Raw genomic sequence first — 27,795 nt, 5'->3', positions numbered from 1 at the left:
CCAATAAGATGGTGGCTTCACTATCGTTTCATCAGCAGGTGCTTCTCTAAGAATGTCTAGTGGAGTCTTGGGGAGTCAGGCTAGCTGGATAGTCTTACTAGGTAAACATTTTGTTCAAGGTTCAATTAATGGTGGAAAATCAAGGTGGAGGGAGGGTGTTGGAATATGTATAAGTTTGCTAGGGCTGCCATAATAAAGTACCACAGACAGGCTTAAACAACAGAAATTTATTTTCTCATTCTGGAGGCTAGAAGTGTCAGCATGATTGATTTCTTCTGAGGGCCTCTCTCCTTGGCTTGTAGATAGCCATCTTCTTCTGTGTCTTCACATGGTCTCCCCTCTGTGCATGTCTGTGTCCTAATCTGCTTTTCTTATAAGAACACCAGTCATATTGGATTAGGGCCCACCCTAATGACCTCATTTTACTTCTTTAAAACCCTATCTCCAAGTACAGTCACATTCTCAGGTATGGAGTTAGGACTTCAATGTATGAATTTCAGGGACACATAATTCAGCTCATAAGAGACCTGAAATGTATTGTTTAGGAAAATAACTAACATATTACATAAATAAAATCGTTAGGAGTCTTAAGCAGAACAGAGTAAAAGATACGTGTTATAATAAAAGTGGTAATGAATTCAGACTTATTGTAGGTGATAAGGCTCAGAAATTGTATAAAAAATAATAGCAGAAGAGTTCATCATGGAGAATCTCTCCATGGAGACTGGAGGTGAGGATCATTGAGGGCATCTTGGAATGGGCTGCCACAGTGAGAGAGAGAGAGAGTGTGTGTGTGTGTGTGTGTGTGTGTGTGTGTGTGTGTGTGTGTGTGTGTTACATCATCATGAAGTTGATAACGTAAATTATATCATTAAATGAGGAAGGGTCAAAAGTTTCTCTCTGGACCATTGACATTTGTCAAGGTATAAATAGATAGCTTATTTTTTTAAAGTGTATTTGAGCATTGGTCTTTCTTAGAATTGGGTTGTTTGTATCAAATGAGCATCACAAATATTTTATGCAGAAGAAAGAAAAATTACAGTTAAAAAGCACATCAAAACTATCATTAAAAACATATATGCATTAAAGAAATCCAGAGTGAAAAAGTAATCAGAGCTGGGTATGGATGTAGTAAATAACATTTTTTAAAGTGAATTCACTGCTGCAATGTTAAATTTTAAGAAAAATCATTCTAAGACAAACAAGCAAAGTTGTCACAGAGAAAAATATCAGATAGTATATTAATATAAGTAGTTCTTAGTTGATCTCCAGGAAAAATTTGAAAATAAAAACTAACAATTTTTTTCAAAAATTTTAGAACATACCAATGCAACAAAAGACTATGATGTGGTATCTTATAATGATTAGATATTAATCATGTTTATAAAAATTATATTCACTTGTTTGGGGTATTAGCCTAATAGGCATATTTGGTCAAAAATTATTAAAGGTAATCCTTTTGTGGTGTTAATATAACAGAAAGCAAATTGGAATATTTTATTTCTCCTTGGGTGGAAGAATTACAAGAAAGACACTCAAGGACTATTTGCCTATTGATTTGTATTAAAGGTTTTCAATACTATAATCCATTGTTATTTAATACTTTAGAGCAGGAGACAGCAATGTTTTTCTGTAAATGTAGTAAATACTTTCACCCTTTTTAGCCATGTGGTCTCTATCACATCTACTCCATTCCACAATTGTAGCATGAAAACAACCATCAAAAATACTAAACAAATAAACATGACTGTGTTCAATAAAACTTTAGGTATGGAGACTAAATTATGAATTTCAAATAATTTTCATGTGTCACAAAATGTCTTCTTTTTCTTTTCTTTTTCAAACCTTTATAAACATAAAAACCTTTCTTAGCTCATACAAAAACAGAATAACAGGCCACGTTTGATAAATGTCTATTTTTGAGCCACCCTATTAGCTTGCTTACAGGTTGACAAGATAGGCAAAGCACTAAATAGGCAGGAAATCACCACTGAAAAGCACATAAAAAACATTAAGGCTCTTGAGCAGATTCCTAGATGTAAGCCCAGCTGCCTTCTGGGATACCTTAGTGCTAGATATCAAGCCACATCCAACTGGCTGATGTTGAGTTCACTGATTTTCTAACTGAAATATGCAGAGTGGCTGAACTGTTGGAAAATATATGCACTTTGTACAATCAGAGGTGATATAATTTTAGCGATAAATACATCACTGTTGGTTTTTCTGTGATAGTCCTATATCATTGAAGTAGCTAACATATATAGAGTGCTTTCCATGAGCTGGGAATTTGTCTAAGCACTTTAACTGCAGTAACTTATTTAATTCTCACCAAAGAAACCTAACAGGTGGGTATAATTGTTGTTCTCATTTTACAGATTTTACCTTTCAAAATTCTTTCACTATTTATCTGGTTTATATTGTCGTGTGTGTGTGTGTGTGTGTGTGTGTGTGTGTGTGTGTGTGTGTATTTGTCTAAACAGAAGGAAAAGTGTATTAGTAATTCACTGATATGATAGACCATGGCCACTATTATCAACATCCCAGACCCATTCTTCTTTTCACATCCACTTAAATGATCTGAAGTAAAAGAGAGAAAATGTAAATATTCTACCAACCTAATGAGTACACAATAGGTATTACAACTATGAGCATTACTCTCAGTACCTGTGCCATGGGGTCTGAGAAAGCATTTGGTGAACTATCCTTCTCATATAACCTTCCAAACAGAGTTACTGTCAAGATAGGTCCAGATAGTGGCTTCTGGCTGCACAAGCGTCCGTCACTTGACACCTATTTAAAACACAGGGAAGTTGACTGAGAATAACTTTCAGTTATACAACCCCACAACATACTCTTAAAATTCAGTACAACTGGATGAAGAACAGTAAAAATAATGGCCAGATTCTATTCCATCTGAAATATGTGAAATGGTACAGAGTATAAGAAAAATTGGAGCTATGGAATTGGCACTGATTCATTTATTATTGAAATGCCCATAATCTATATCTTATAATTTACTCTGAGTGAGCATCTGATGAGTTAATAAACATAAAACAATGGATATGAGAATAAATAAGAGAGAAATCTTGTTCTCTCCGACAAGAAAAAGACTCCTCCAAAGGGTCAGGCGGGCTTGACTAAGGGGGTTTTGGGCTGAGCCTCTATCATCCCTGACACTCACTCACCACAGCCTTCCTACCTGCCCATTGTCCCCAACTCCCCATAGCAACTGTTTGGACGAGGAAAGGGGAGTGAGAGTGGAACCTGCAGGAAAAGTCAGTAGGAGAATGTGGCTGGACAGAGCACTTGCGCAGTAATAAATTATTTCTTCCATATTAACAAAAAAAAAAAGGTTTTGCTTTCTTGCCAATTCAGCGACTGTCTAATTCTCTCTCAGCTTTTCCTTCTTTCCTTTTCTCTGATGGTCACACGGTGCCCTAGGCCATCCCTCCCCAGTGATACAAAGAGGCTTCCTCTGGTGGGACTGGTCCTGAAACTCTTCTTGAGTCTTCTTTCTACTTGACAGACCTTAAACACCCCAGCCCACTCCCTGAAGTCCCCACAATAAGATATATTTCTTTATTCTCAAGGACACGCTCATTTTTCTCTAAGGGAATTTTAGACAAGAGATCCCATGTCCTCAGTGTCCTTGGTGAGCCCTAAGGACAATTTTACCCTTTCCAAATGAAAATTTTCATGATATCTGTAAGTACTTGGGCAGCTCTTCTACTCAAAAGATGCTTCCTCTTACGTAAAATGAGTTGGCAATATTAAGCAAAAAATCGTACCTGAAATTCTCCAGGTGCAAGCTGAATTTCACTCAGCAGCACCTCAGGGAAGACATACTGGGTTTCAAAAGTGCCACTGAGGGAGAACATTTCAAACCTGGTGGAAGCAGTTTCAACTGAATCACCACAAGTGTGTAAGTCCGTTGTTTTACACTTCAACAGAGTACAAATCTAGGAACGTAAAAACAAAACAATAAGTCTTAGGAAAGCCAGTTGGAACATTCTCTTGACCTAGAAAAAAGTGCCTATGCCCCTTTGTTTATAATGTTTTTTATAGTATTACTTCCTCATTAGATTAATCTGGTTTGTTGCTGAATACTATTGCAACTAGTAATAAAAATAAAGGACTTCAGACCCTAGTGCTTTCTGCAGTTCACTGTAAACAGATTAAACCACGTAAAGAAATAATCAGATCCTTGGTCTACAGTCATGAACAATTATACCCTAATTGTTTTCAAGTTAGCCATGCTTTTAATAATCAAAAGTGTTTGATTATTTTAAAAAAGTTTAGACACTAGTTTAATTTCTACCTTAGTGCCTATTTCTAACAATGAAGGAACTTTACATTTGTACTGAGTCCTAGAGTTGATCTAGAGACAACTCTTGTGATCTGGAAAAGTCACATATTTTATACCTGAGCAGGATAATGATAACAGCTCTCGTTATCCTACGTAGTTATACTATACTACACTACACTACATAGCTATTTGCATGTAAATTTAAGTGTATGAATCACCTCACCATGCAGATGCAAAGTCCCCAGAAGGAAGATCCATCTTCATTTAACTCCATCTGTACTGCATCTTCAAAGCTTTACTCCAAGCCACCTTTATTTCTTGCCTGACTAAACCAATAGCCCCTAACTGGTCTCCCTGCTTCCACTTTTGAAGTTGGAGAGCAAGCGTTTTAGGGCAAGTGTGTCAAGATGGGATACAAATAACTTTCAGATAAAGGTAGAATGAACACATGCTTCAATTTTGTTCCCTTGCAATCCTACTAAAACCAACTTTATTATTATTATTATTATTATTATTATTATTATTATTATTTTTGGAAGATCTAAACCCACAAGGTTAGGAGAACAGGAGGATAGATTATGGCACAAGTTTAGAAGTTGGGGTGTTGATGCAAAAATGGTAACTGAGGAAGCAACCCAAGTGTCCATCAACAGACTATTGGATTAAGAAGATGAGGTACATATATACAATGGAATATTACTAAGCCGTAAAAAAGAATGAAATACTACCATTTGCAGCAATGTGGATGGACCTAGAAAATATTATATTTAGTGAAATAAGTCAGACAGAGAATGTGGAATCTAAAAAATGATACAAATGAATGTGTATTAAAAAAAAAAAGAAACAGACTCATAGATATAGAAAACAAACTTGTGGTTACCAAAGGGAAGAAGGAAGGTGCGAGGGACAAATTAAGGGTATGGGATTAACAGATACACATTACTATACATAAAATAGATAAGCAACAAAGGTATACTGTAGAGCACAGGGAATTATACCTATTATCTTGTAACAACCTATAATGGAATATAATCTGCAAAAATACTGAATCACTACGTCGTACACCTGAAACTAGCACTATATTATAAATCAACTAAAGTTCAATGTAAAAAATGGTAACTGATTTAACAGACCTAAGAAAACCAAGTTCTGAACTAGCTGTGGGGAAAGCTAAGAATCAACCTATCTACACTGCAGAATACTCAAAAGTTTCCATCCCTGGAAGTACTAGGTACCTCAGGAGCTGGGAGTAAATTGGGGTTCTTGAAGAAAGGAAAATTTGTGGGAAGTTGTTAAGAATGCCTCAAATACTGAGTCCCCACCCATGGATGGGCAACTACCCTTTCCCTGTTCCAGTAAAATATGGAATATTTATTTCCAGAGAGGGTAAAGCAGACGATGTTTAGATGGAGGTTTTGAAAGACATATTTGAAGGGGATTCCTTGAATGAATCAAACTGAATGGTAAAACCATCTCCCTCCACCCTGCAAGGTCATTTCCCTCACTTGACTCTCTAAATGCTGTCAAAAAGGCATTTACCCTTCAGGAATAGGGTTGCCAGATAAATTACAGGACAGGAGTCCCAGTTAAATCTGAAGTTCAGATAAACTAAAAAAACTAAAACCAGTTTTTAGTATAAATATGTCCCAACTATTGCATGGACATACTTTTTTTTTTTTTTTTAATTTGCTGTTTATCTGAACTTTGAATTTACCTGGGCATCCTGTGTTTTTATTTGTTAAATTATTCAGGAAGGGAAATAGAAGAATTTTGAAACCTGGAAAACCTAATCATCCCAAAGGGAAGTCTCTAAAGACACTTGCCTCAGGGATTCCCCTAATCAAAAGCCCAGCTAGACCGTCCCTCGGTGAAGCTTAAAACTGGCAAGTATCACCCACATGCTCAGAACTTTTAGTCAGTTTTGGTAACCCTAAGAAGTCACCAGATCCATGAAGAAAGCTTCTAAATTTAGAATTTTAAATTCAAAAACCTGTCTGGCACCAGTGGCTTAGCTAGAGGATCACTGGCCAGCAATAATAACAGAGGACTTCGTTTCACTTGACAGCACTAACCAACCTCCCAACACCAAGAAGAGACCTACCGCCGATCCCCTCAAGTGGAGCCAAGACTTTGGGGCAGGCAGAGAAGCAGACAAGACTGAGAGGGAAGGATGGAAAAGAGAGAGGAAGAGCTGAGAGATTGCTATCTTGTCTTACAACCAGCTTTTTAAACTTAAAAATAGATCACAAAATAATAAAAAAAATCACAATTTTTTAATTTTAAAAATATGGCAATATAATACCATATATATACACCACGTATATAATGCAATATATGTCAGTATGCTGCATAATATATGATAATATTTATATGGCAATAAATATTCTTCTACAACATAATTTTTTAAACTAATTTCCAATCATTGGACATTTTCTACCTGTGTTTTTTATACCATTTTTTCCCCCTTTCTTCTAGCACCTCAGAGCACTGGTAAGGAGTATTGATTCCGCTGATATTTTCATCCTTTCCTTTCTTGTTGCTCTTTCCCTTAGGCCTATAAAGATAATCATGCTTCTCTCATCTATTGGGACAACAAAAAAACAAAAAAAGCATGGGCCTCTCTGTCTAGCTTCTACCTTGTTTCCTTTCTTCCTGTATCAGACAAGATTTTCGCAGAAGAAATATTCACTCGCTCTTTCAATATCTCACTTCCCTTTGACTTTTCAACCCACTGTAATCTGTCTTTCACTCTATCATTATGAGCCCAGGAGATTTCACCAAAATTATACTCATTCATTCAATAATGGTAAACGTATTGCACAAATACACTTCACAATTTCCTCCTTCTGAGAGTCTCTGCTTCCTTTCCTTCCATGAGAGTTCTCTTTAAGTTCTCCTTTATTTCTCAAACATATTTGCATGTTCCTATTCTTCTGTTTATTTCCTGCCCAAACACAGGAGGTTCAAAAGCTTCCACTTTTAGCTCACTGTTCTTCACTGTTTTAGTCTGCTTTTGCAATTCACTCTTGTGGGTTTACCACCACCTTTTTCCTGCTGGTTCTCAAAACAATATTTCTAAATCTCGTATCTCCCTAAAGTATCAGACCCATATATTCAACAGCCTACTGGATGGCTCCAACTGAATGTCCCCAAAGTAATTAAAAACCAGCACATCCAAAGCTGAATTGAACGTCTTCCCCACTCCCATCCAGTTTGCTCCCCCTCTTGAATCCTGATCTGTCAAAGCATCACATTTCATCCAGCCACTCTTGCCAGAAACCTGGTACATTCTAGACCCTTCATTCTGCTTTCCTGTTCCATGTCAAATTAGCTACTAATGGGGCTTCCCTGGTGGCACAGTGGTTGAGCATCTGCCTGCCAGTGCAGGGGACACGGGTTCGATCCCTGATCTGGGAAGATCCCACATGCCGCGGAGCAGCTGGGCCCGTGAGCCACAACTACTGAGCCTGCACGTCTGGAGCCTGTGCTCCGCAACAAGAGAGGCCGCGGCAGTGAAAGGCCCGCGCACCGCGATGAAGAGTGGTCCCCGCTTGCCACAGCTAGAGAAAGCCCTCGCACAGAAACGAAGACCCAACACAGCCAAAAAAAATAAAATAATAAAAAAAATTAGCTACTAAGTTTAGTTTTCTAAATATTTCTTGACTCCATACCCTGCTTTTATTCCTACAAACATAATCTTGGTTCAGGTCCTAATAGGACTATTTTAATAATCTAACTAGTCACTTTGTCCTATGTTCCATGATCTGTAGTGCAACCAAAACAATCTACTCAAAAACAGATGTGATCACATCATTCCCCTGCTGAACACCTTCCAACAGAAACCCATCACTGATGGAATGAAGTCCACATCTTAGGAATGAGAGGTAAGATCCTGCAGGATGTGATCCTGCCTCTACGCTCATCTTCCACCCATCCTTGCTTCTTATGCTACATTTTAATGACAGTCAGCTGCTTACTTGTCCCTGCATACCCTGCTTTTTGACATATCCACCCCCTTGCTCAGGCTCTTAACTCCACCTAGAATTCCCTCCCACTTTTTTTCACCTGGATAAAATAGCATAAGTTCAAGCAGCATGTCTTCAGAAACTTCCCTGGATCCCCAAATTAGGCTAAGTGCAGCTTCTTAGTATTTCTACAGCAAAATATGCCTTTGTTCTATCACATGCCAACCTGTACTGAAATTATGTTCATCTGTCTTTCTCCCCTACTAAATTCCTCAAGAGGAGGGTCCATACTTATTCATCTTCATCACATTAGCACCAAATATATGCCTGATATGTATTTGGCACTCGATAAATGTTTGCCAAAATGAACAAGCTTTGGTAGAGGTGCTTATCACACAGCAAACAAAATGCTACCCAGTGGGCATGGTTCCAGCACTCAAAAGGCTTTCAGTCTCGAACAAGTATGTACGTAATTTGACATGATATGTCTTTGAAAAAGTTAAGCATAGGATATTTGGGAGTATATAAAGGAGTTACCTAACCCAGCTGGGGAGTGGGAGTGTCAGAGAAGCCACCTTGGTGAAGATAACACCTGTAAAGCACTATGAGTGTTGAGTAGCTAAGGGCCATCAAAGTTTAAAAAAAAAAAAAAAAAAAGCCTGTTCAAACATCCAGAGGTTCTACAGATGCTGACACACTGTAAATGGGAAATGTCTCAATATGATAGAAGCCCAGGGTACATGGGGGTAGAAGTGAGAGATGAGGACAGAGAGTAGGAAAAAGCACATGTTAAGACTTCCTGTGTCCTTTATGTTAAGGAATTTGATTTGCCAATTAGAAAACAATGAGGAATTTTAAGCAAGTGAGGGAAATAATCAGAAATGGTGTTCCATGATTTTTGTAATTACAGTGTAGAGAATGCACTGGATGGAACTGAAACTATCAATGGAAAGCCCTCTTAGGAGGATGCTGCAATAATCTGGGTGAGATAGGATGGGGGCCACATCAAGGAAAAGAGCAGAATGAGAGAAACATGGAAGCAGCTTTTTCTTGAGGGTTCCATCTCAACTGGCTATAATAGCTCCCCCTTTATGTTGAGGGCTGTGAGACGTCTGAATCTCTGCAGCTATTCTACCGTACATCACAGAGGAGGTCAGCTCTATATGTCTCCGGGACATACTCAGTCTGAAGCTTCTTATAAAACAAGATAGGCATTAGTGACCATAAATGGGAAATGCCTTAATAAGTTCAGGCAGGAAATATTAGAGGTTAATTATTCATTAAAATTATCTGTAATTTGATTAATATATCATTTTAAACACTGGGACTGCAAGTAAATGTTCTGCCTTTTCCCAACCAGTTTAAAATTGGACTGACATCTAAGATTGCAAGTTTTAGCAAGTAAAAATTCAGGATACCCAATAAATTGGAATTTCAAATAAACAACCAATTTTCAGTATACACATGTCTCCCAAAGTGGGACATACTTATAATAAAAGTAATTCATTGTTTATCTGAAATTCAAATTTAACTGGGTGTCCTGTGTTTTATCCAGTAATTCCCCTGCCACCAAAACAATCATTACCTGTAAATAATAGCTCCCTTCCACAGTATGTAATCCATCAAATGCCCCTAGTACATAAACTTCATCTGATCTCTTCTCAGACATCCTGTAACTTAGATGACAGCAGAGATCTTTCTGACAAACTGTGTAATTTCCTGCGACTCCTTTGAGCTCCAAGAAGGTGAACTCATCAAAAAAGATGGTGCCCTTAAATTCCTGGTTTCCCATTGAGGGGGCTTCTATACCACTGGCATAAGAAGTCCAATTCACTACTGCTGTGGGGTGTGGGTGGGAGGCCAGTTGTGAGAGGAGGAGTTTTCCCTCCTCTGTCTTCATATCATAATGAAATGCTCTTGGAGAATCAGGTGCATAGATGCCACTTCCTGGAAATTGGAAACGACATTTAAAACAGTAAAGCAAAAAGGGGTTGCATAGTTGTTATTGTTATTCTAAACTCATATTAACATTTTACTTTCTCTAAGCTATATATTTCATTAATTTCAGTAAAATATGTTGATAAGGACAGAGAGGTGAGATGAAATCCATTAGAGTATGTCACCAAGAAGCCAAGAAGAGAGAGTTTCATGTAAGAAGTAGTGAATTTTGAAAAAAACAAAAGGAGTGTACATTCAAGTTGAATAAATCAATTTATGAAACAATTTAGGTTGAGATTGATTCTACAGCGTGTCACCAGCTAGATGTGCAACCATTAAGAGTTGGAAAACATTGTATTAAGGAGTACATGTTACCTAGAAAGAACATGATTTTTTTTCCTTTTTTGATTACATCAAAATCTTAAAGATGACACGTTACCTGTCATTTTCTTTGAGGGGTAATGTAGATTGGATGCAAGGAAGTTGACTCCCATACCCATGGCCCAAGCTGAGTGGAATTCAATAGCTGACAAATGTGGCAAAACATTCATCCAAGCTGTCGGGAAGAGTATGGTGTCCACGTGGAAATCTTTCACCAGAGTCACAGCAGGATCATGGAAGAGAATATCAAAGCACGTGAAAATGCCAAACTTTCCAAAGGTGGTGTTGAAAGTCACGACCTCAGGTTCCTTGGGAGCATTGAACTCATCTTCACCCAAGAAAAGATTTTGCTGCAATAAACAGAAGATGATGGTGGGGGGAAATCTCTTTTAAGAAGTTGGCTCAGATATCACTGCATCTAAAAAAGTGCAAGCTCACATCTATTAAACAGTGCCAATCTCATCTACCACCACTGTCTCTGCAGGGAAAGAGCATTAGAAAATCAAAGATCACTATGCTGATAGGATTACTATGCCTTTGGTTTAATTTCCACATTTGATAGATCTGTAGAAGGGAATCCTTATCTATTAAGACCTTCTCAATTATTAGAGACATAGGAGTGAAACAGATAACTTCTATTTGCCAAGAACACATAACAATTTTCTATGGACAAAGAACTTTCTTTCCTCCTTTCTCTTTAAAACCAAGTCTATCTGGTAAGGAGTTTTTCATTCTAGCCTTGACCCTTTGCCAGGGCATGTCATTAAAAGGACAAAGTCCAAAAGGCAACATTTTATTTCAAAACAGGTAGCTTCTACTGATTATCACATACTCCTAATGACACGTCCCTGTGTTCCTAAATGTACAGGAAACCTCCCTTTTCTAGGACCTTACCACAAATAATTACTTTCTATGCTTTGTCTCTCCTCTGCTTTTAAAGTAAGCTTGTTATTATCAACAATGGTGATTTTTTTCCCTTCTTGTCCACTTTATTTTGGTAAGCAATTCAGTAGTTGAATTATTTGCAGATGAATTCTACCTTATGGTAGCGGGCCACCAGTTTCCCCTCAGAATCAAACACCACATCAGTGTTGTATTGGTAACGACCATCAGGGGGACAGTGAGGATCACTGGTATTGCATGGCTTCTTGTCCCCAATATTTGCCACGATGTAGATGGAGTTGTCCTTGGCCAGACAGCTGAGCCTTTCTTGCACTGGGGTGCGGCCAAATCTGGTATGTGTTCATTGGAAGAGGAAAAAAAATCAAACTTAGCGTTTAATTAAATTCAGAATGATAGTTGCCTGAACTTATGTGATATACACAAAAATAAATTCTAAATAGCATAGATAGAAGGGAAGGATTAAAACAAGAAGAGACTTCAGAGGAAGTCCATGCTTGTGGGAATTTGGTTCTAGGAAACTATTCTAGGATAAGACTCCAGGCCATGTATATTCTTATGGCATTTATCATCATCTATAATCATATATTCATTTATGTGCTCATCTTGTATGTCACATCTTATAGATATTTGGGGACAAAACACACATCTCCTGTTCACCGAACACATGCCTGAAAGAAAAGAGGTATTAAAAAATATTTTGAATGAAAGAACAACATTTTGGAAGTAGGATGATTGTGGAAAGATGGCAGAGTAGGAAGCGCCAGGAATCCACCTCTCTACGTCGATAAAACTTGCCCTACAAGAATCTAGCTGACATAATTATTTTGGAAATCTGGAGTCTATTCAAAGACATGAAACTTCGAGGGAAATGCTTGGAAGGTAAATTGCAGTCAGGTTGAGTCAATCTAAGCTCTTAGCTCAGCAGGGGCTGTCCATGCCCCAGCCCTCCAAACCTACCCCATTGCAGGCAGCCATGCAGGTGTCCTTGGAGCAACTTGCTCCAAGTTTGTAGGAGCAAGGTGGGCCCTAAGGACCCTGTCTTCCAAATATCAGGGGTCTGGTTCTGATCACTGATAACTGCTCTGTTCATGGAGGTACACACACAGAGACAGGCCATTATTACATATACTGTTGCAAGTACTTCCCCCACTGGCTGAAATGACTTCTAGGGGATTTAAAGCGCCAGTACCTTCTTTTTTACCCCTTTTTGGAGCCAGACATTAAAGGACTAGGACATGGAAAAGCAGAATTTAGAAGATCACTGCATATGCCCAGGGAAAGTCATAGACTAAGAAAAGACCTGAGAAGACTTTAAGCTTACTCCCAGCATGGAGACAGCCTACAACAATCAAAACAAACAAACAAAAGACATAAAACCCTGGAGAAGGGGGAGAATTTGATTTCCAGAGTTATCACATTATAAGATTCAGATGCCCACTTATCAATAAAAAATCATAAGGAATACAAACAAACAGGAAAATATGACCCATTCAATGGGAAAAACTAAACCAATAAAAACTATCCTGGAGAAAGACCATATGGCATACCTACTGGACAAAGACTTTAAGACAACTGTCTTAAAGATGTTCAAAGAACTAAAGCCAAACATGGAGAATGTCAAGATAATGATGTATTAACAAAATGGAAATATCAATAAAGAGATAGAAACCCCGCCCCCCCCAACCAAATTCTGGGGCTGAAAATTACAGTAACTGAAACAGAAAATTTACAAAAGAGATTCTAAGACAGACTCAAACAGGCAATGATCTCTAAAAAGGATGAACTCAAAGAGACCCATATTAAGACACATAATCAAACTTTCAAAAGACAAAGACAAAATCATAATTTTGAAAGCAGCAAGAGAGAAATGATTTATAATATACAAAGGATCTCCAATAAGATTATCAGCAGTTTTTAATCAGACAATTTGGAGGCCAGGAAACAATGGGCTGATATATTTAAAGTGTTGAAAGAAAAATACTGTCAACTAAAAACCCTGTCTCTGGCAAAACCGTCCTTCAAAAGTGAGGGAGAAATTAAGATATTCTATGTTAATATTAGACCAGATAGACTTTAAATCAAAAAAGGTTATGAGAAACAAAGGACATTGTATGTTAATATTAATGTCCAGAATACAAAGGGAACTCTTAAAAATCAACGACAGCAACAAAAACCTGATTCAAAAATGAGCAAAAGACAAAGCCAAAAAAATAAAATTAATTAATTAATTAATTAATTAATTAATTTAAAAAAAAACAAAAGGAATTCTCTGGTGGTCCAGTGGTAAAGAATCTGCCTTTCAATGGAGGGGATGCAGGATCAATCCCTGGTTACCACAACTAAGACCCAACGCAGCCAAAAAAATTAAATAAATAAATAGGCAAAAGTCTTGAATAAACTTTTCTCCAAAGAAGATACACAAATGGCCAATAAGCACATGAAAATATGCTCAACTTCATTGATTATAGGGAAATGCTAATCAAAACCATGACAAGATACCTCAAACCCATTAAGATAGCAGCTACTAAAAAAAAAAATAGAAGAACAACTGCTGGTGAGGATTTGAAGAAACTGGAACACTTGAGCACTGTTGATGAGAATGTAAATGGTGCAGCCACTGTGGAAACTAGTCTAGCAATTCCTCAAAAAATTAAAAATAGAACTACCATATGATCCAGCAATTACACGTTTGTGTATATATCCAAAAAATTGAAAGCAGGGTCTCAAAGACATGTTTGTACACCCACATTTATAGCAGCATTATTCACAATAGTTAAAAGGTAGAAGAAACCCAAATATCCATCGATGGATAAATGGACAAGCAAAATGTTGTACTATATACATAAAATAGAGTATTATTCATACTTAAAAGGAAAGGAAGTTCTGAACATGCTACATTGTAGATGAACCTTAAAAGCATTATGCTAAGTGAAATAAGCCAATCACAAAAAGATAAATAAGGTACAATTCCACTTATATGAAGTAGCTAGAGTGGTTAATCATAGAGAAAGAAAGTCGAATGATGGTTGCTAAGGGCTGAAGGGAGGGGGAAGTCGGGAGTTATTGTGTTTTTTCCCCAGCTGCATTGAGATAGAAGTGGTATATAACACTGTATAAGTTTAAGATGTAAAATGTGATGATTTGATACATGTATATATTGAGAAGTGCTTACCACAATGTGATTATCCTTCACCTCACAGAATTACAATTTTATTGTTGTTATGGTGAGAACATTTAAAATCTACTCCCAAAGCAACTTTCAAATATACAATACAGTATTGTTAACTATAGTCACCATGCTGTACATTAGGTCTGAGAACATACTGTAAGAAAATTTGGTGTCATCTGCTGGCAATATAAGCAAAACCATAGCAATCATCCACAAAACATATCATTGAAAAAGACCAACAAGGATAGGAAACTGCATCTTAAAAAATTATTATCTCAGTGCATTTATATAAAAAATGACCATTTGATAGTTTTCCCCCCTTGTGTGCTTCAAGTCATATCTGAAATGCAGATATAAATACAATACACTGGACCACTTGAAGCATATTTACCCCATGTCTTTTCAAATCACCTGAAGTGGTAGAATGGACACTTACACATCTTACACTTACACTTACACATGCCTTACATGTCTCAACAAATGACCCAATTTCTTTCCTTTCTATGGCTGAGTAATATTCCATTGTATATATGTACCACAACTTCTTTATCCATTCGTCCATCGATGGGCATTTAGGTTGCTTCCATGACCTGGCTATTGTAAATAGTGCTGCAATGAACATTGGGGTGCATGTGTCTTTTTGAATTATGGTTTTCTCTGGGTATATACCCAGTAGTGGGATTGCTGGGTCATATGGTAATTCTATTTTTAGTTTTTTAAGGGATCTCCATACTGTTCTCCAGGGTGGCTGTATCAATTTACATTCCCACCAACAGTGCAAGAGGGTTCCCTTTTCTCCACACCCTCTCTAGCATTTGTTGTTTGTAGATTTTCTGATGGTGCCCATTCTAACTGGTGTGAGGTGATACCTCATTGCAGTTTTGATTTGCATTTCTCTAATAATTAGTGATGTTGAGCAGCTTTTCATGAGCTTCTTGGCCATCTGTATGTATTCTTTGGAGAAACGTCTATTTAGGTCTTCTGCCCATTTTTTGATTGGGTTGTTTGTTTCTTTAATATTGAGCTGCATGAGCTGTTTATATATTTTGGAGATTAATCCTTTGTCCGTTGATTCATTTGCAAATATTTTCTCCCATTCTGAGCGTTGTCTTTTCATCTTGTTTATGGTTTCCTTTGCTGTGCAAAAGATTTTAAGTTTCATTAGGTCCCATTTGTTTATTTTTGTTTTTATTTCCATTACTCTAGGAGGTGGCTCAAAAAAGATCTTGCTGCGATTTATGTCAAAGAGTGTTCTGCCTATGTTTTCCTCTAAGAGTTTTACAGTGTCCGGTCTTACATTTAGGTCTCGAATCCATTTTGAGTTTATTTTTGTGTCTGGTGTTAGGGAGTGTTCTAATTTCATTCTTTTACATGTAGCTGTCCAGTTTTCCCAGCACCACTTATTGAAGAGACTGTCTTTTCTCCATTGTATATCCTTGCCTCCTTTGTCATAGATTAGTTGACCATAGGTGTGTGCGTTTATCTCTGGGCTTTCTATCTTGTTCCATTGATCTATGTTTCTGTTTTTTTTTTTTTTTTTAAAGGGAACACTATTTATTTATTTATTTATTTAGGCTGTGTTGGGTCTTCGTTTCTGTGCGAGGGCTTTCTCTAGTTGCGGCGAGCGGGGGCCACTCTTCATTGCGGTGCGCGGGCCTCTCACTGTCTTGGCCTCTCTTTTTGCGGAGCACAAGCTCCAGACGCACAGGCTCAGTAATTGTGGCTCACTGGCCCAGCCGCTCCGCGGCAGGTGGGATCTTCCTAGACCAGGGTTTGAACCCGTGTCCCCTGCATTGGCAGGCAGATTCTCAACCACTGTGCCACCAGGGAAGCCCTATGTTTCTGTTTTTGTGCCAGTACCATATTGTCTTGATTACTGTAGCTTTGTAGTATAGTCTGAAGTCAGGGAGTCTGATTCCTCCAGCTCCGTTGCTTTCCCTCAAGACTGCTTTGGCTATTTGGGGTCTTTTGTGTCTCCATACAAATTTTAAGATTTTTTGTTCTAGTTCTGTAAAAAATGCCATTGGTAATTTGATAGGGATTGCATTGAATCTGTAGATTGTTTTTGGTAGTATAGTCATTTTCACAATATTGATTCTTCCAATCCAAGAACATGGTATATCTCTCCATCTGTTGGTATCATCTTTAGTTTCTTTCATCAGTGTCTTATAGTTTTCTGCATACAGGTCTTTTGTCTCCCTAGGTAGGTTTATTCCTAGGTGTTTTATTCTTTTTGTTGCAGTGGTAAATGGGAGTGTTTACTTAATTTCTCTTTCAGAGTTTTCTTCATTAGTGTATAGGAATGCCACAGATTTCTGTGCATTAATTTTGTATCCTGCAGCTTTACCAAATTCATTGATCAGCTCTAGTAGTTTTCTGGTGGCATTTTTAGGATTCTCTATGTATAGTATCATGTCATCTGCAAACTGTGACAGTTTTACTTCTTTGCCAATTTGTATTCCTTTTATTTCTTTCTCTTCTCTGATTGCTATGGCTAGGACTTCCAAAACTATGTTGAATAATAGTGGTGAGAGTGGACATCCTTGTCTTGTTCCTGATCCTAGAGAAATGCTTTCAGTTTTTCACCACTGAGAATGATGTTTGCTGTGGGTTTGTCGTATATGGCCATTATTATGTTGAGGTAGGTTCCTTCTATGCCCACTTTCTGGAGAGTTTTTATCATAAATGGGTGTTGAATTTTGTCAAAAGCTTTTTCTGCATTGATGGAGATGATCATATGGTTTTTATTTTTCAATTTGTTAATATGGTGTATCACATTGATTGATTTGCATATATTGAAGAATCCTTGCATCCCTGGGATAAACTCCACTTGATCATGGTGTATGACCCTTTTAATGTGTTGTTGGATTCTGTTTGCTAGTATTTTGTTGAGGATTTTTGCATCTATATTCATCAGTGATATTGGTCTGTAATTTTCTTTTTTTGTAGTATCTTTGTCTGGTTTTGGTATCAGGGTGATGGTGACCTCATAGAATGAGTTTGGGAGTGTTCCTTCCTCTGCAATTTTTGGAAGAGTTTGAGAAAGATGGGTGTCAGCTCTTCTCTAAATGTTTCATAGAATTCACCTGTGAAGCCATCTGGTCCTGGACTTTTGTTTGTTGGAAGATTTTTAATCACAGTTTCAATTTCATTACTTGTGACTGGTCTGTTTATATTTTCTATTTCTTCCTGGTCAGTCTTGGAAGGTTACACCTTTCTAAGAATTTGTCCATTTCTTCCAGGTTGTCCATTTTATTGGCATAGAGTTGCTTGTAGTAGTCTCTTAGGATGTTTTGTATTTCTGCGGTGTCTGTTGTAACTTCTCCTTTTTCATTTCTAATTTTATTGATGTGAGTCCTCTCTCTCTTTTTCTTGATGAGTATGGTTAATTGTTTATCAATTTTGTTTATCTTTCAAAGAACCAGCTTTTAGTTTTATTGATCTTTGCTATTGCTTTCTTTGTTTCTATTTCATTTATGTCTACTCTGATCTTTATGATTTCTTTCCTTCTGCTAGCTTTGGGTTTTGTTTGTTCTTCTTTCTCTATTTTCTTTAGGCATAAGGTTAGATTTTTTATTTGAGATTTTTCTTGTTTCTTGAAGTAGGCTTGTATTGCTATAAACTTCCCTCTTAGAACTGCTTTTGCTGCATCCCATAGGTTTTGGATCGTTGTGTTTTCATTGTCATTTGTCTCTAGGTATTTTTTGATTTCCTCTTTGATTTCTTCAGTGATCTCTTGGTTATTTAGTAACGTATTGTTTAGCCTCCATGTGTTTGTGTTTTTTACATTTTTTTTGCTGGAATTGATTTCTAATCTCATAGTGTTGTGGTCAGAAAAGATGCTTGATATGATTTCAATTTTCTTAAATTTACTGAGGCTTCATTTGAGGCCCAAGATGTGATCTATCCTGGAGAATGTTCTGTGCACACTTGAGAAGAAAGTGTAATCTGCTGTTTTTGGATGGAATGTCCTATAAATATCAATTAAATCTATGTGGTCTATTGTGTCATTTAAAGCTTCTGTTTCCTTATTTATTTTCATTTTGGATGATCTGTCCATTGGTGTAAGTGAGGTGTTAAAGTCCTCCACTATTATTGTGTTACTGTCAATTTCCTCTTTTATAGCTGTTAGCAGTTGCCTTATGTATTGAGGTGCTCCTATGTTGGGTGTATATATATTTATAATTGTTATATCTTCTTCTTGGATTGATCCCTTGATCATTATGTAGTGTCCTTCCCTGTCTCTTGTAACCTTCTTTATTTTAAAGTCTATTTTATCTGATATGGGTATTGTTACTCCAGCTTTCTTTTGATTTCCATTTGCATGGAATATCTTTTTCCATCCCTTCACTTTTAGTCTGTATGTGTCCCTAGGTCTGAAGTGGGTCTCTTGTAGACAGCATATATATGGGTCTTATTTTTGTATCCATTCAGCAAGCCTGTGTCTTTTGACTGGAGCATTTAATCCATTCACGTTTAAGGTAATTATCGATATGTATGTTCCTATGACCATTTTCTTAATTGTTTTGGGTTTGTTTTTGTAGGTCCTTTTCCCCACTTAGAGAAGTTCCTTTAGCATTTGTTGTAGAGGTGGTTTGGTGGTGCTGAATTCTCTTAGCGTTTGCTTGTCTGTAAAGCTTTTGATTTCTCCATCGAATCTGAATGAGATCCTTGACAGGTAGAGTAATCTTGGTTGTAGGTTCTTCCCTTTCATCACTTTAAGTATATCATGCTGCTCCCTTCTGGCTTGTAGAGTTTCTCCTGAGAAATCAGCAGTTAACCTTATGGGAGTTCCCTTGTATGTTATTTGTTGTTTTTCCCTTGCTGCTTTCAATAATTTTTCTTTGTCTTTAATTTTTGCCAATTTGATTACTATGTGTCTCGGCGTGTTTCTCCTTGGGTTTTTACTGTATGGGACTCACTGTGCTTCCTGGACTTAGGTGGCTATTTCCTTTCCCATGTTAAGGAAGTTTTCGACTATAATCTCTTCAAATATTTTCTCTGGTCCTTTCTCTCTCTCTTCTCCTTCTGGGACCCCTATAATGAGAATGTTGTTGCGTTTAATGTTGTCCCAGAGGTCTCTTAGGCTGTCTTCATTTCTTTCCATTCTTTTTTCTTTATTCTGTTCCTCAGCAGTGAATTCCACCATCCTGTCTTCCAGGTCACTTATCCGTTCTTCTGCCTCAGTTATTCTGCTATTGATTCCTTCTAATGTAGTTTTCATTTCAGTTAATGTATTGTTCATCTCTGTTTGTTTGTTCTTTAATTCTTCTAGGTCTTTGTTAAACATTTCTTGCATCTTCTCGATCTTTGCCTCCATTCTTTTTCCTCGGTCCTGGATCATCTTCACTATCATTATTCTGAATTCTTTTTCTGGAAGGTTGCGTATCTCCACTTCATTTAGTTTTTTTCTGGGGTTTTATCTTGTTCCTTCATCCGGTACATAGCCCTCTGCCTTTTCATTTTGTCTATCTTTCTGTGAATGTGGTTTTTGTTCCACAGGCTGCAGGATTGTAGTTCTTGCTTCTGCTGTCTGCCCTCTGGTGGATGAGGCTACCTAAGAGGCTCGTGCAAGTTTCCTGATGGGAGGGACTGGTGGTGGGTAGAGCTGACTGTTGCTTTGGGGGGCAGAGCTCAGTAAAACTTTAATCCTCTTGACTGTGGATGGGTTGGGCAGGGTTCCCTCCCTGTTGGTTGTTTGGCCTGAGGCAACCCAACACTGGAGCCTACCTGGGCTCTTTCGTGTGGCTAATGATGTACTCTGGGAGGGCTCACGCCAAGGAATACTTCCCAGAACTTCTGCTGCCAGTGTCCTTGTCCTCACGGTGAGCCACAGCCACCCCCTGCCTCTGCAGGAGACCCTCCAACACTAGCAGGTAGGTCTGTTCAGTTTCCCCTGGGGTCACTGCTCCTTCCACTGGGTCCCGATGCACACACTACTTTGTGTGTGCCCTCCAAGAATGGAGTCTCTGTTTCCCACAGTCCTGTCAAAGTCCTGCAATCAAATCCCACTAGCCTTCAAAGACTGATTCTCTAGGAATTCCTCCTCCCGTTGCTGGACCTCCAGTTTGGGAAGCCTGACGTGGGGCTCAGAACCTTCACTCCAGTGGGTGGACTTCTGTGATATAAGTGTTCTCCAGTCTGTGAGTCACCCACCCAGCAGTTATGGGATTTGATTTTTCTGTGATTTTGCCCCTCCTACCGTCTCATTGTGGCTTCTCCTGTCTTTGGATGTGGGGTATCTTTTTTGGTGAGTTCCAGTGTCTTCCTGTCGATAATTGTCCAGCAGCTAGTTGTGATTCTGGTGTTCTCACAAGAGGGAGTGAGAGCATGTCCTTCTACTCTGCGATGTTGTTCCTCCCTCTCCTACCAGACTTCTTGAAATGGAACAAAAGGAACACCCTGGTGGGGATTTTCAGAAGGCCCTAGGAAATTTGGCTCTAGGGAAAGATCATTCAGAAACAAATGAAGTCAATTCAAAATGGAAGTCATAACAGTGCTTGCCCTTTAGAATCTGAAGCTCTGGTATAAGACATGGTTAAATAAGAAAAAATTATGATGTAATGAAATATAAGGTAGATGATTAAGATAAATAATATTGAACTTTGTCAAAATCAAGGTGTCTCTATAAGCAGATACAGTTGTTTGTGTGGTTTTGAGAGCAGTTCCAAAAGAGGAACTCCTACAATTTTAGCAATAATACACTTGGAAAGAAGTGAGCTAACTGACGTGATTCTCTAAAACGTTTGTCCACAGTTTGTATTGTTTTGCTTATATTAAAAATAATAGTGCTACTTTTATCAGACTTCATATTTCTTATTCTAGACTTGATGTAAACCACTTACACAGTTCTGCTATATCACCTCTTAGGTTATCACCTTAAGCTTTAAGAATTTCGTATATATTAACCTCATCCAGCTATCTTATTCATGTGAAAGGAAAAATTTTAATCTTAAACTGACATGTGACTCTGTTTCACTATTTTCTCACATAGTTTTAAAAGTACAGACCTACATAGGGAAACAATTTTCTGTTCACTGGCAAGGAGTCAGAAGAGGTGAGTTTGGATATGGTTCTTCCTCTAGCCAACCACCGTGTGGCCCTAAGTTACGCTATTCTCTCCACATCATTCCCCCAGTGGAAATTCACATTGAATTTGATCATTTCTATGTTACGTTACAGCACTGACTTTTGTGATATCATAATTCATATTCACTTTCCTAATACACATATCTGTAGGAGATGAAAAATTATAAAACTATCTTGAAACTTAGAGTCAATAGTAAATCTTATACAGTGATCTTTTACAAAGTTTTCCCAGGTAAAGTAAGTTCATGTTCATGGTTAAATTTTCCACAATATGTTTCTTTACCTGTTGGGATTATTACAAGGGATCCAGTTCACTTGAGGGTCTGGGATATCCTCCAAGTATGGGTAGATAGATTCCCTGCTGAAGTTAAAGCCATAAATACCATCTTCTGGAGTCACAATAATATGTGCACCCTGTTAAAAATGGAGCTGAATCAAAATATTTCTCAAATAAGCAAACAGTCAAAAACGGGGCCTGCAAGAGGACCTGAGTGGCTGAAGAACAAACATTCGGGGTTTTTTTTTCCACCTTATTCTTTTGCTTTCTATATTTTTATAATTTATTTTCTTTGCCCAACCACTTTCATTTTCTAATCCCATAGTAATCATTTCTATGTAACTTTTTCATCCTTTCATAGCTGTTAATATTTTTCCAGGCTATTCTCAGGCTTGCCACTCACTGTGGTTGTTAACTATAAACCTAACTCTTCCCTGGATAAACCCTCTCCCTGACCTTTGGCCAATTATTTTGCCTGAATGTGTCAGGATTGATTTATCACTCTCTCCTCCGCCCAACCTTTCCTGCCTCGTACCCCGCAAATGTGATTCCTGCTTCTCAGAAGGGAGCTCTGACACAGTTACCTGAAGGGTGCCAGGCCTAGAGGTACAATGTGAGCTCCCCTGGGCGCCTTCAGTAGGAAGACCATCCTGGAAGCTGCTGTGTGGCCTTTAAGGAAATAGTTGGACTAAGGTGAAAAAGAACCTCAGAATTCTTAATAACCTGCTAATTAATTAATTAATTTGGTTGCTCTGGGTCTTAGTTGTGGCAGGCAGGCTCCTTAGTTGCAGCTTGCCGGCTCCTTAGTTGTGGCATGCGAACTCTTAGTTGCGGCATGCATGTGGGATCTAGTTCCCTGACCAGGGATCGAACCCAGGCCCCCTGCATTGGGAGCTCGGAGTCTTAACCACTGCACTACCAGGGAAGTCCCCTTAATAACCTTTTTAAATCTTTGCATGTAGAAGAATGTATGTTGATAGATATGTCGTATGTATATATCCATGACTTTCATCAGACTTTATATATCCCTTGTTTGCCTGATCTACGAATAGCTTATTTCAACTATATTCGTCCAAACCACACACTTAAACTTAACCCTTCATTCAACTCAAGAACTTACTATGCATTAACATATGTACTTTTGTCTTGTAATTAGAATGAAGTATGAAGTATATAATACACACTGTATATAATACACAATGCAATTTACGTTTAATCGTCTTGGTGTTATGAAGTAACCTAAAAACCTGCAAACTCTTAAGAGCACAGAAGTACACCAAGGCCACAAACACTCTAAGAATAGCAACTGATCCCTCACCCATCCGTCCTTCACCCTCCATCTGTAGCAGAAAAGAGCAACAAAATTGTTGAATTTACAGCAAGTTCCTCAAAAGTTTGTTGCCACTTAATAACCAGCCGTTCTTTTCAAAATGTTGCTCTCACTACAAGGGAAGCATGTAATAGTGTCTTTGCTCTAATAACTAGGAGCAGGGAGGACTCTGTAAAAGAAGGTCTTGGCTACTTTGACACATATGTCATTCAAAAGTGTAATTGACCCTGACAGTGATTCTGTCTCCTAAGACCCCACCCTTTTCTCTACGTAGAAGCCAGCACACTTGAGAAACGGTACCTGCTTTGATGCTGATGTGATTGCTCCCTCCAAAAGATCCAGATTTTGGTTTATTAATAGCAAGGCCTCTTCATGGGACACCGGTATCAGGGTGGCATTAGGCAATATCACTGCATGCCCATAAACAGCTGCAGTAAACGTATGCAGAGAGCTGGCTTTTAAGACACAGAAAAACAAAATTGCCACATGATCCAGCAACTGAGACATAGTCATGCTGAAGTCCAACGATTGCTGAAAAGCAGAGCAAGCTCTGATATTTACAGGGAGAAAACACAAGCAATCACGTGGTTCCCAGAACTTAGTACTTTAAAAATAAATTACAAAAGCTAAGTTTAAGAAAGCCTTGTGGTTTTACATCACAGATGTAGATGTAATCAGATTTTATGTAACAAATGACCTTCTTTTTGCAAGAGGTTTTGAGGATCAAATAAGAAAATGCATGTGTGTTTTCCTTTGCTGGGGTTGTCATAACAAAGTGCCAACACTGGGCGGCTTAAACAACAGAAATGTATTCTCTGTCATTTCTGGAGGCTAGAAGTTTCAGAGGAAGGGTGTCAGCAGAATTGGTTCCTCCTGAGGGCTGTGAGGGAAAGATCTGTTCACGCCTCTTTCCCGGTGTTTTGCTGTCTTCTCCCTGTGTGTCTTCACCCGGTATTCTCTCTGTGTGCATACCTGAGTCCCAGTTTCCTCTCTTTACAAGGACACGTGTTAATGGATTTAGTGCCCACCCTACTCCAGTAAGATGTCATCTTAACGAATTACATCTGAAATGATATTATTTCCAAATAAGGTCACTTTCTGGGGTACAGGGGGTTAGGACTTCAACACATGGGTTTTTGGAATTCATACATTTGAGAACTTCAGCACCTAGTAGTCTATGTAAATAATTTGAAAAATAAATAACTTTTCAATTTTGAAATTATTATTAACATCATCATGCGAATATTTGAGCTTCATACTTTGTTCACTTTGGTTTGCACAAAATGACAAAGAGTCAGAACAAAGGGGAATAGAAAAGGGCTATTCATTGTCCATTCCTATGTAACAGATCACCCCCCAAAAGTAGTGGCTTCTAACAGCAAACGTGTATGATCTCACATTTTCTGTGGGTCAGGAATCCTGGGGCAGCTTGGCTGGGTTCCTCTGGCCCAGGGTCTCTTTCACAAGTCTGCAAAGGCTGCAGTTACCTCAAAACTTGACTGGGGAAAGATTCACTTCTCAGCTCCAGGCTCACACAGCTGATGGCAGGCGTTGGGTCCTCACTGGTTATGGCCCAATAAGTTCTTTGCCACAAAGGCCTCAGGCCACACTAAAAGAACACTCACATTATGGCATGTAGGTTCCCTCAAAGCCAGAGAGCAAGAGACCCCACCACCCAAGACAGAAGTCACCGTCTTTAGTATTGTCATCTGGGAAGTGACAGCCCATCATTTGTGTTGTATTGTATTCATTAAAAGCAAGTCAGTACACTTGTTGGGAGGGGACTACACAAGGGCATGAATGAGGCAGGGATCATTGGGGACCATCTTAGAGGCTGCATACCATACGAGTCATAGAGAGGGGAGTATAAAGAATGAGAGGGAGAATAAGAGGGAGAGAGAGGGAGAGAGAAGAGAGGAAAATAATAGAAAATAGAAAAAGAGCTTATAGATTTTGGTATGGAATAAGTAGGCAAATTTTATTTTACTTGTGAATTAAGTATAACATATTTTATATTTACAGAATTAGTGTTTATGATTATTTGTTTTGTTTTTAGATTTCACTTTGGATGGTGTTTTTATAGTTCAATTTGCAGATGGGTATGTATGATTTTTTTTTTTTTTACTTCAGGACTACAGTAAATTTATTCTGTGGCTGCCAAAGTAGCCAGGAGGCTGTGTTTGCCTGGTCTTCCTAAGTCTATAGCAAATACCAGCTCTCTCTGCTTGCTGACCTCCTTTGGGCTTTCCCTTCCCAGGTGGCTGGGATACACATACTTCACAAGGATGTTGACCCAAAACAGACTACCAGATCTTTCTCCAGCAAAGATGGGTTTATCCGGGATCTGCAGAGAACTACAATTCAGGATCTGCCACCATGGTGAGCCCCCGCACGGCAAGGGAAGGAGAATGCTTACATAGAGAGAAAAAGGAAGCTGAGAGGGCTAGAGTAAACAAAAAGTCCATGGCTTTTCCTTGGCTGAGTCCTTGCCAGGAAGAAGAGAAGTGGTCTTCTTCCTGTTTGGCTCTGCTATTGTCACGGGGCACGAGAACTCCCCCTTCTGGTCTTCCAGCTCTATTTAATTGAGGTTTCTGTTGATTAATTTTTTACAAGGAGATGCAGTCATTCCATAAGAATTTATAAAGGAAGCTCTGAAAGAAAAGTTAAAACTGGAATGAGCCACCAGGAGATTAAAAAAATTACTTCTTTGATCTTATTAGAATAAAAATATTAAATAAGAAGCTTCCATTGTGTTTCTAGTCTGATATAGAAAGAGCTTGCAAGTCATCTCTACCATTTTCTCAATAAGAAAAAAGCTGAACAACTGAAAAACAGCAACTTTTTTAGGTACATCAGAGAACTGGACTCACAGGACAAATCAAAGTGTGAGGGGGGCCCTCACACTTTTGTGACTTTTACTCCAGAAGCCCAACCAGGTTTTCTGGGCGAATAATGAGCAAATAAAACTCCTTGTGCTTCTTCTAGGAGGAGGAAAAATACACCTACTTTGAAGTAAGTCTGGAGCATTCTGTCCTCTTAACCAAAGCCTGCCTTCCATGGAAACAACTTACTAGAGCCTAACCTTCCTGGGGGCCGGGGAAACCCTATCTCTAATCCCCTCTAGCTTGCCTGTCTCAACTATGGGGAAAGGAAACAGCTAAGAAACACTTGTGAAGGTCACAGCCCAGGAACACAAGCCCACTACAAGACAGAGATTTAATCACTGGGCTATAGAACCCTTCCCCTCCCCCGACATTTACTACTACATCAAGCTGGCCTTTCTGGCCTACCTTGGCACATACCAGCTGGGAGAAGCCTTTAGGTGGACAATTGTGGTTCTTGCAGTAGAATGCCATCAGCTTAAATTAGAACTGGTGGGACACCAATAGCCTCCGCTATGATGCCTGAGCTGAATCTCCTGACCCCTAATGTTACCCCCAAACTGGGTTTGCCTCTTGGTGGATGTTGAGCCAAAAGATGCAATCAAGCCAAAGAGCAGAAGGAAGGATTTTTTACTTCCAACAAGTAAGAAGAACACCGGGGATATTTCCCAATGCAATGTCTCCCAAACCGCAAAATTGGGGAAGTTTTAAGCTAAGGGCACATTCATATTCCTGAAGGGCCCTGAGCAAAGAAGAATTCAGCACAGACTAGGGGCCAAGGTTGGCAGAGTCCAGGCTCTAGTTGACTGAAGTCAGGAGGGTTAGGAAAGGTCAGCATCATCCTTACTTAGGTTCTAGTCAGCCTGGTGGTTGAGTGCTCATTGGGGGTTTGGATCCTGCAAAACAGCTCAAGAATGTGCTTAAGGCTGATCTTTACTTTTGAAACAGAACTGGTAGTCTTTACAACTGATATATTGTCTCCAATATGGTTATCTTCTGGCCTGGTAAGAGCTGTTTTTTCTTTAATTCCTTTGTTCCCTTAAAACCATTATCTACCGAGACCTATTCTTCTGCAAAGACAAGCATTGTGGCCAGGCTTAGATTACAAAATGGCTTAGGTCTAAAATGGCTTCTCTCATGTTAAGAAAGCTAGGTCTGGTTCTTTTCCTCCGGGGACCCCCTATCCTATCTGCCTACAGGTACGCAAAAGAAACAATAAATGTGGCATTTAAGGGATTAGACTAATTCTTGTCCCAGCACTGCCACTAGTTTGCTGTGGGACACTGGATAGTTTATTTCTCTTATCAGTTATCTTCCCAGCTGATCCAGCTGATTTAAGGGAGGTCAACAAAATGCTGATCTCACAGGGTGGTTTTGAGGATGAGATGAGATGAGAATTGTGGACGTCTGGTGGACTCTGAGGAGCCACTTGAACATGTGTGTATATCTGTGCACACACACGTGTTTTATGTGCAGTATTGTGACTCATAATAAGAAATATATATTTGGTCTTTATCCTCCACAGAGCTTTTAAAATCCTTGGAATTTTCTTTGA

At 38.6% G+C, this 27,795-nt stretch overlaps 1 protein-coding gene across 3 annotated transcripts; it reads right to left on the bottom strand.

Annotated features, from left to right (window-relative positions):
• Positions 1-212: 212 nt before the first annotated feature.
• On the bottom strand, positions 213-25,621 carry VNN1 (vanin 1). 3 transcript variants are annotated; one of them, XM_082405178.1, is made up of 8 exons: positions 23,659-25,621; positions 22,035-22,165; positions 11,630-11,822; positions 10,649-10,940; positions 9,857-10,218; positions 3,789-3,959; positions 2,665-2,790; positions 213-2,577 (listed from the first exon to the last, which is right to left on the bottom strand). In XM_082405178.1, exons 1-8 carry the CDS (start codon positions 23,869-23,871, stop codon positions 2,569-2,571), a joined length of 1,497 nt encoding a protein of 498 aa, XP_082261304.1. In that variant the 5' UTR covers positions 23,872-25,621; the 3' UTR covers positions 213-2,568. The 3 variants fall into 3 exon arrangements, with proteins under 3 accessions (XP_082261304.1, XP_082261303.1, XP_082261305.1); XM_082405177.1 differs by having other exon boundaries at positions 213-2,790; XM_082405179.1 differs by lacking the exons at positions 11,630-11,822; positions 22,035-22,165 and having other exon boundaries at positions 213-2,790.
• Between the last annotated feature and the right edge of the window lie 2,174 nt (positions 25,622-27,795).

This window comes from Balaenoptera borealis, assembly GCF_965194805.1.
Source record: "Balaenoptera borealis genome assembly, chromosome: 9".
Lineage (NCBI taxonomy): Eukaryota > Metazoa > Chordata > Mammalia > Artiodactyla > Balaenopteridae > Balaenoptera > Balaenoptera borealis.
This window is presented reverse-complemented; position numbering and strand designations above follow the sequence as displayed.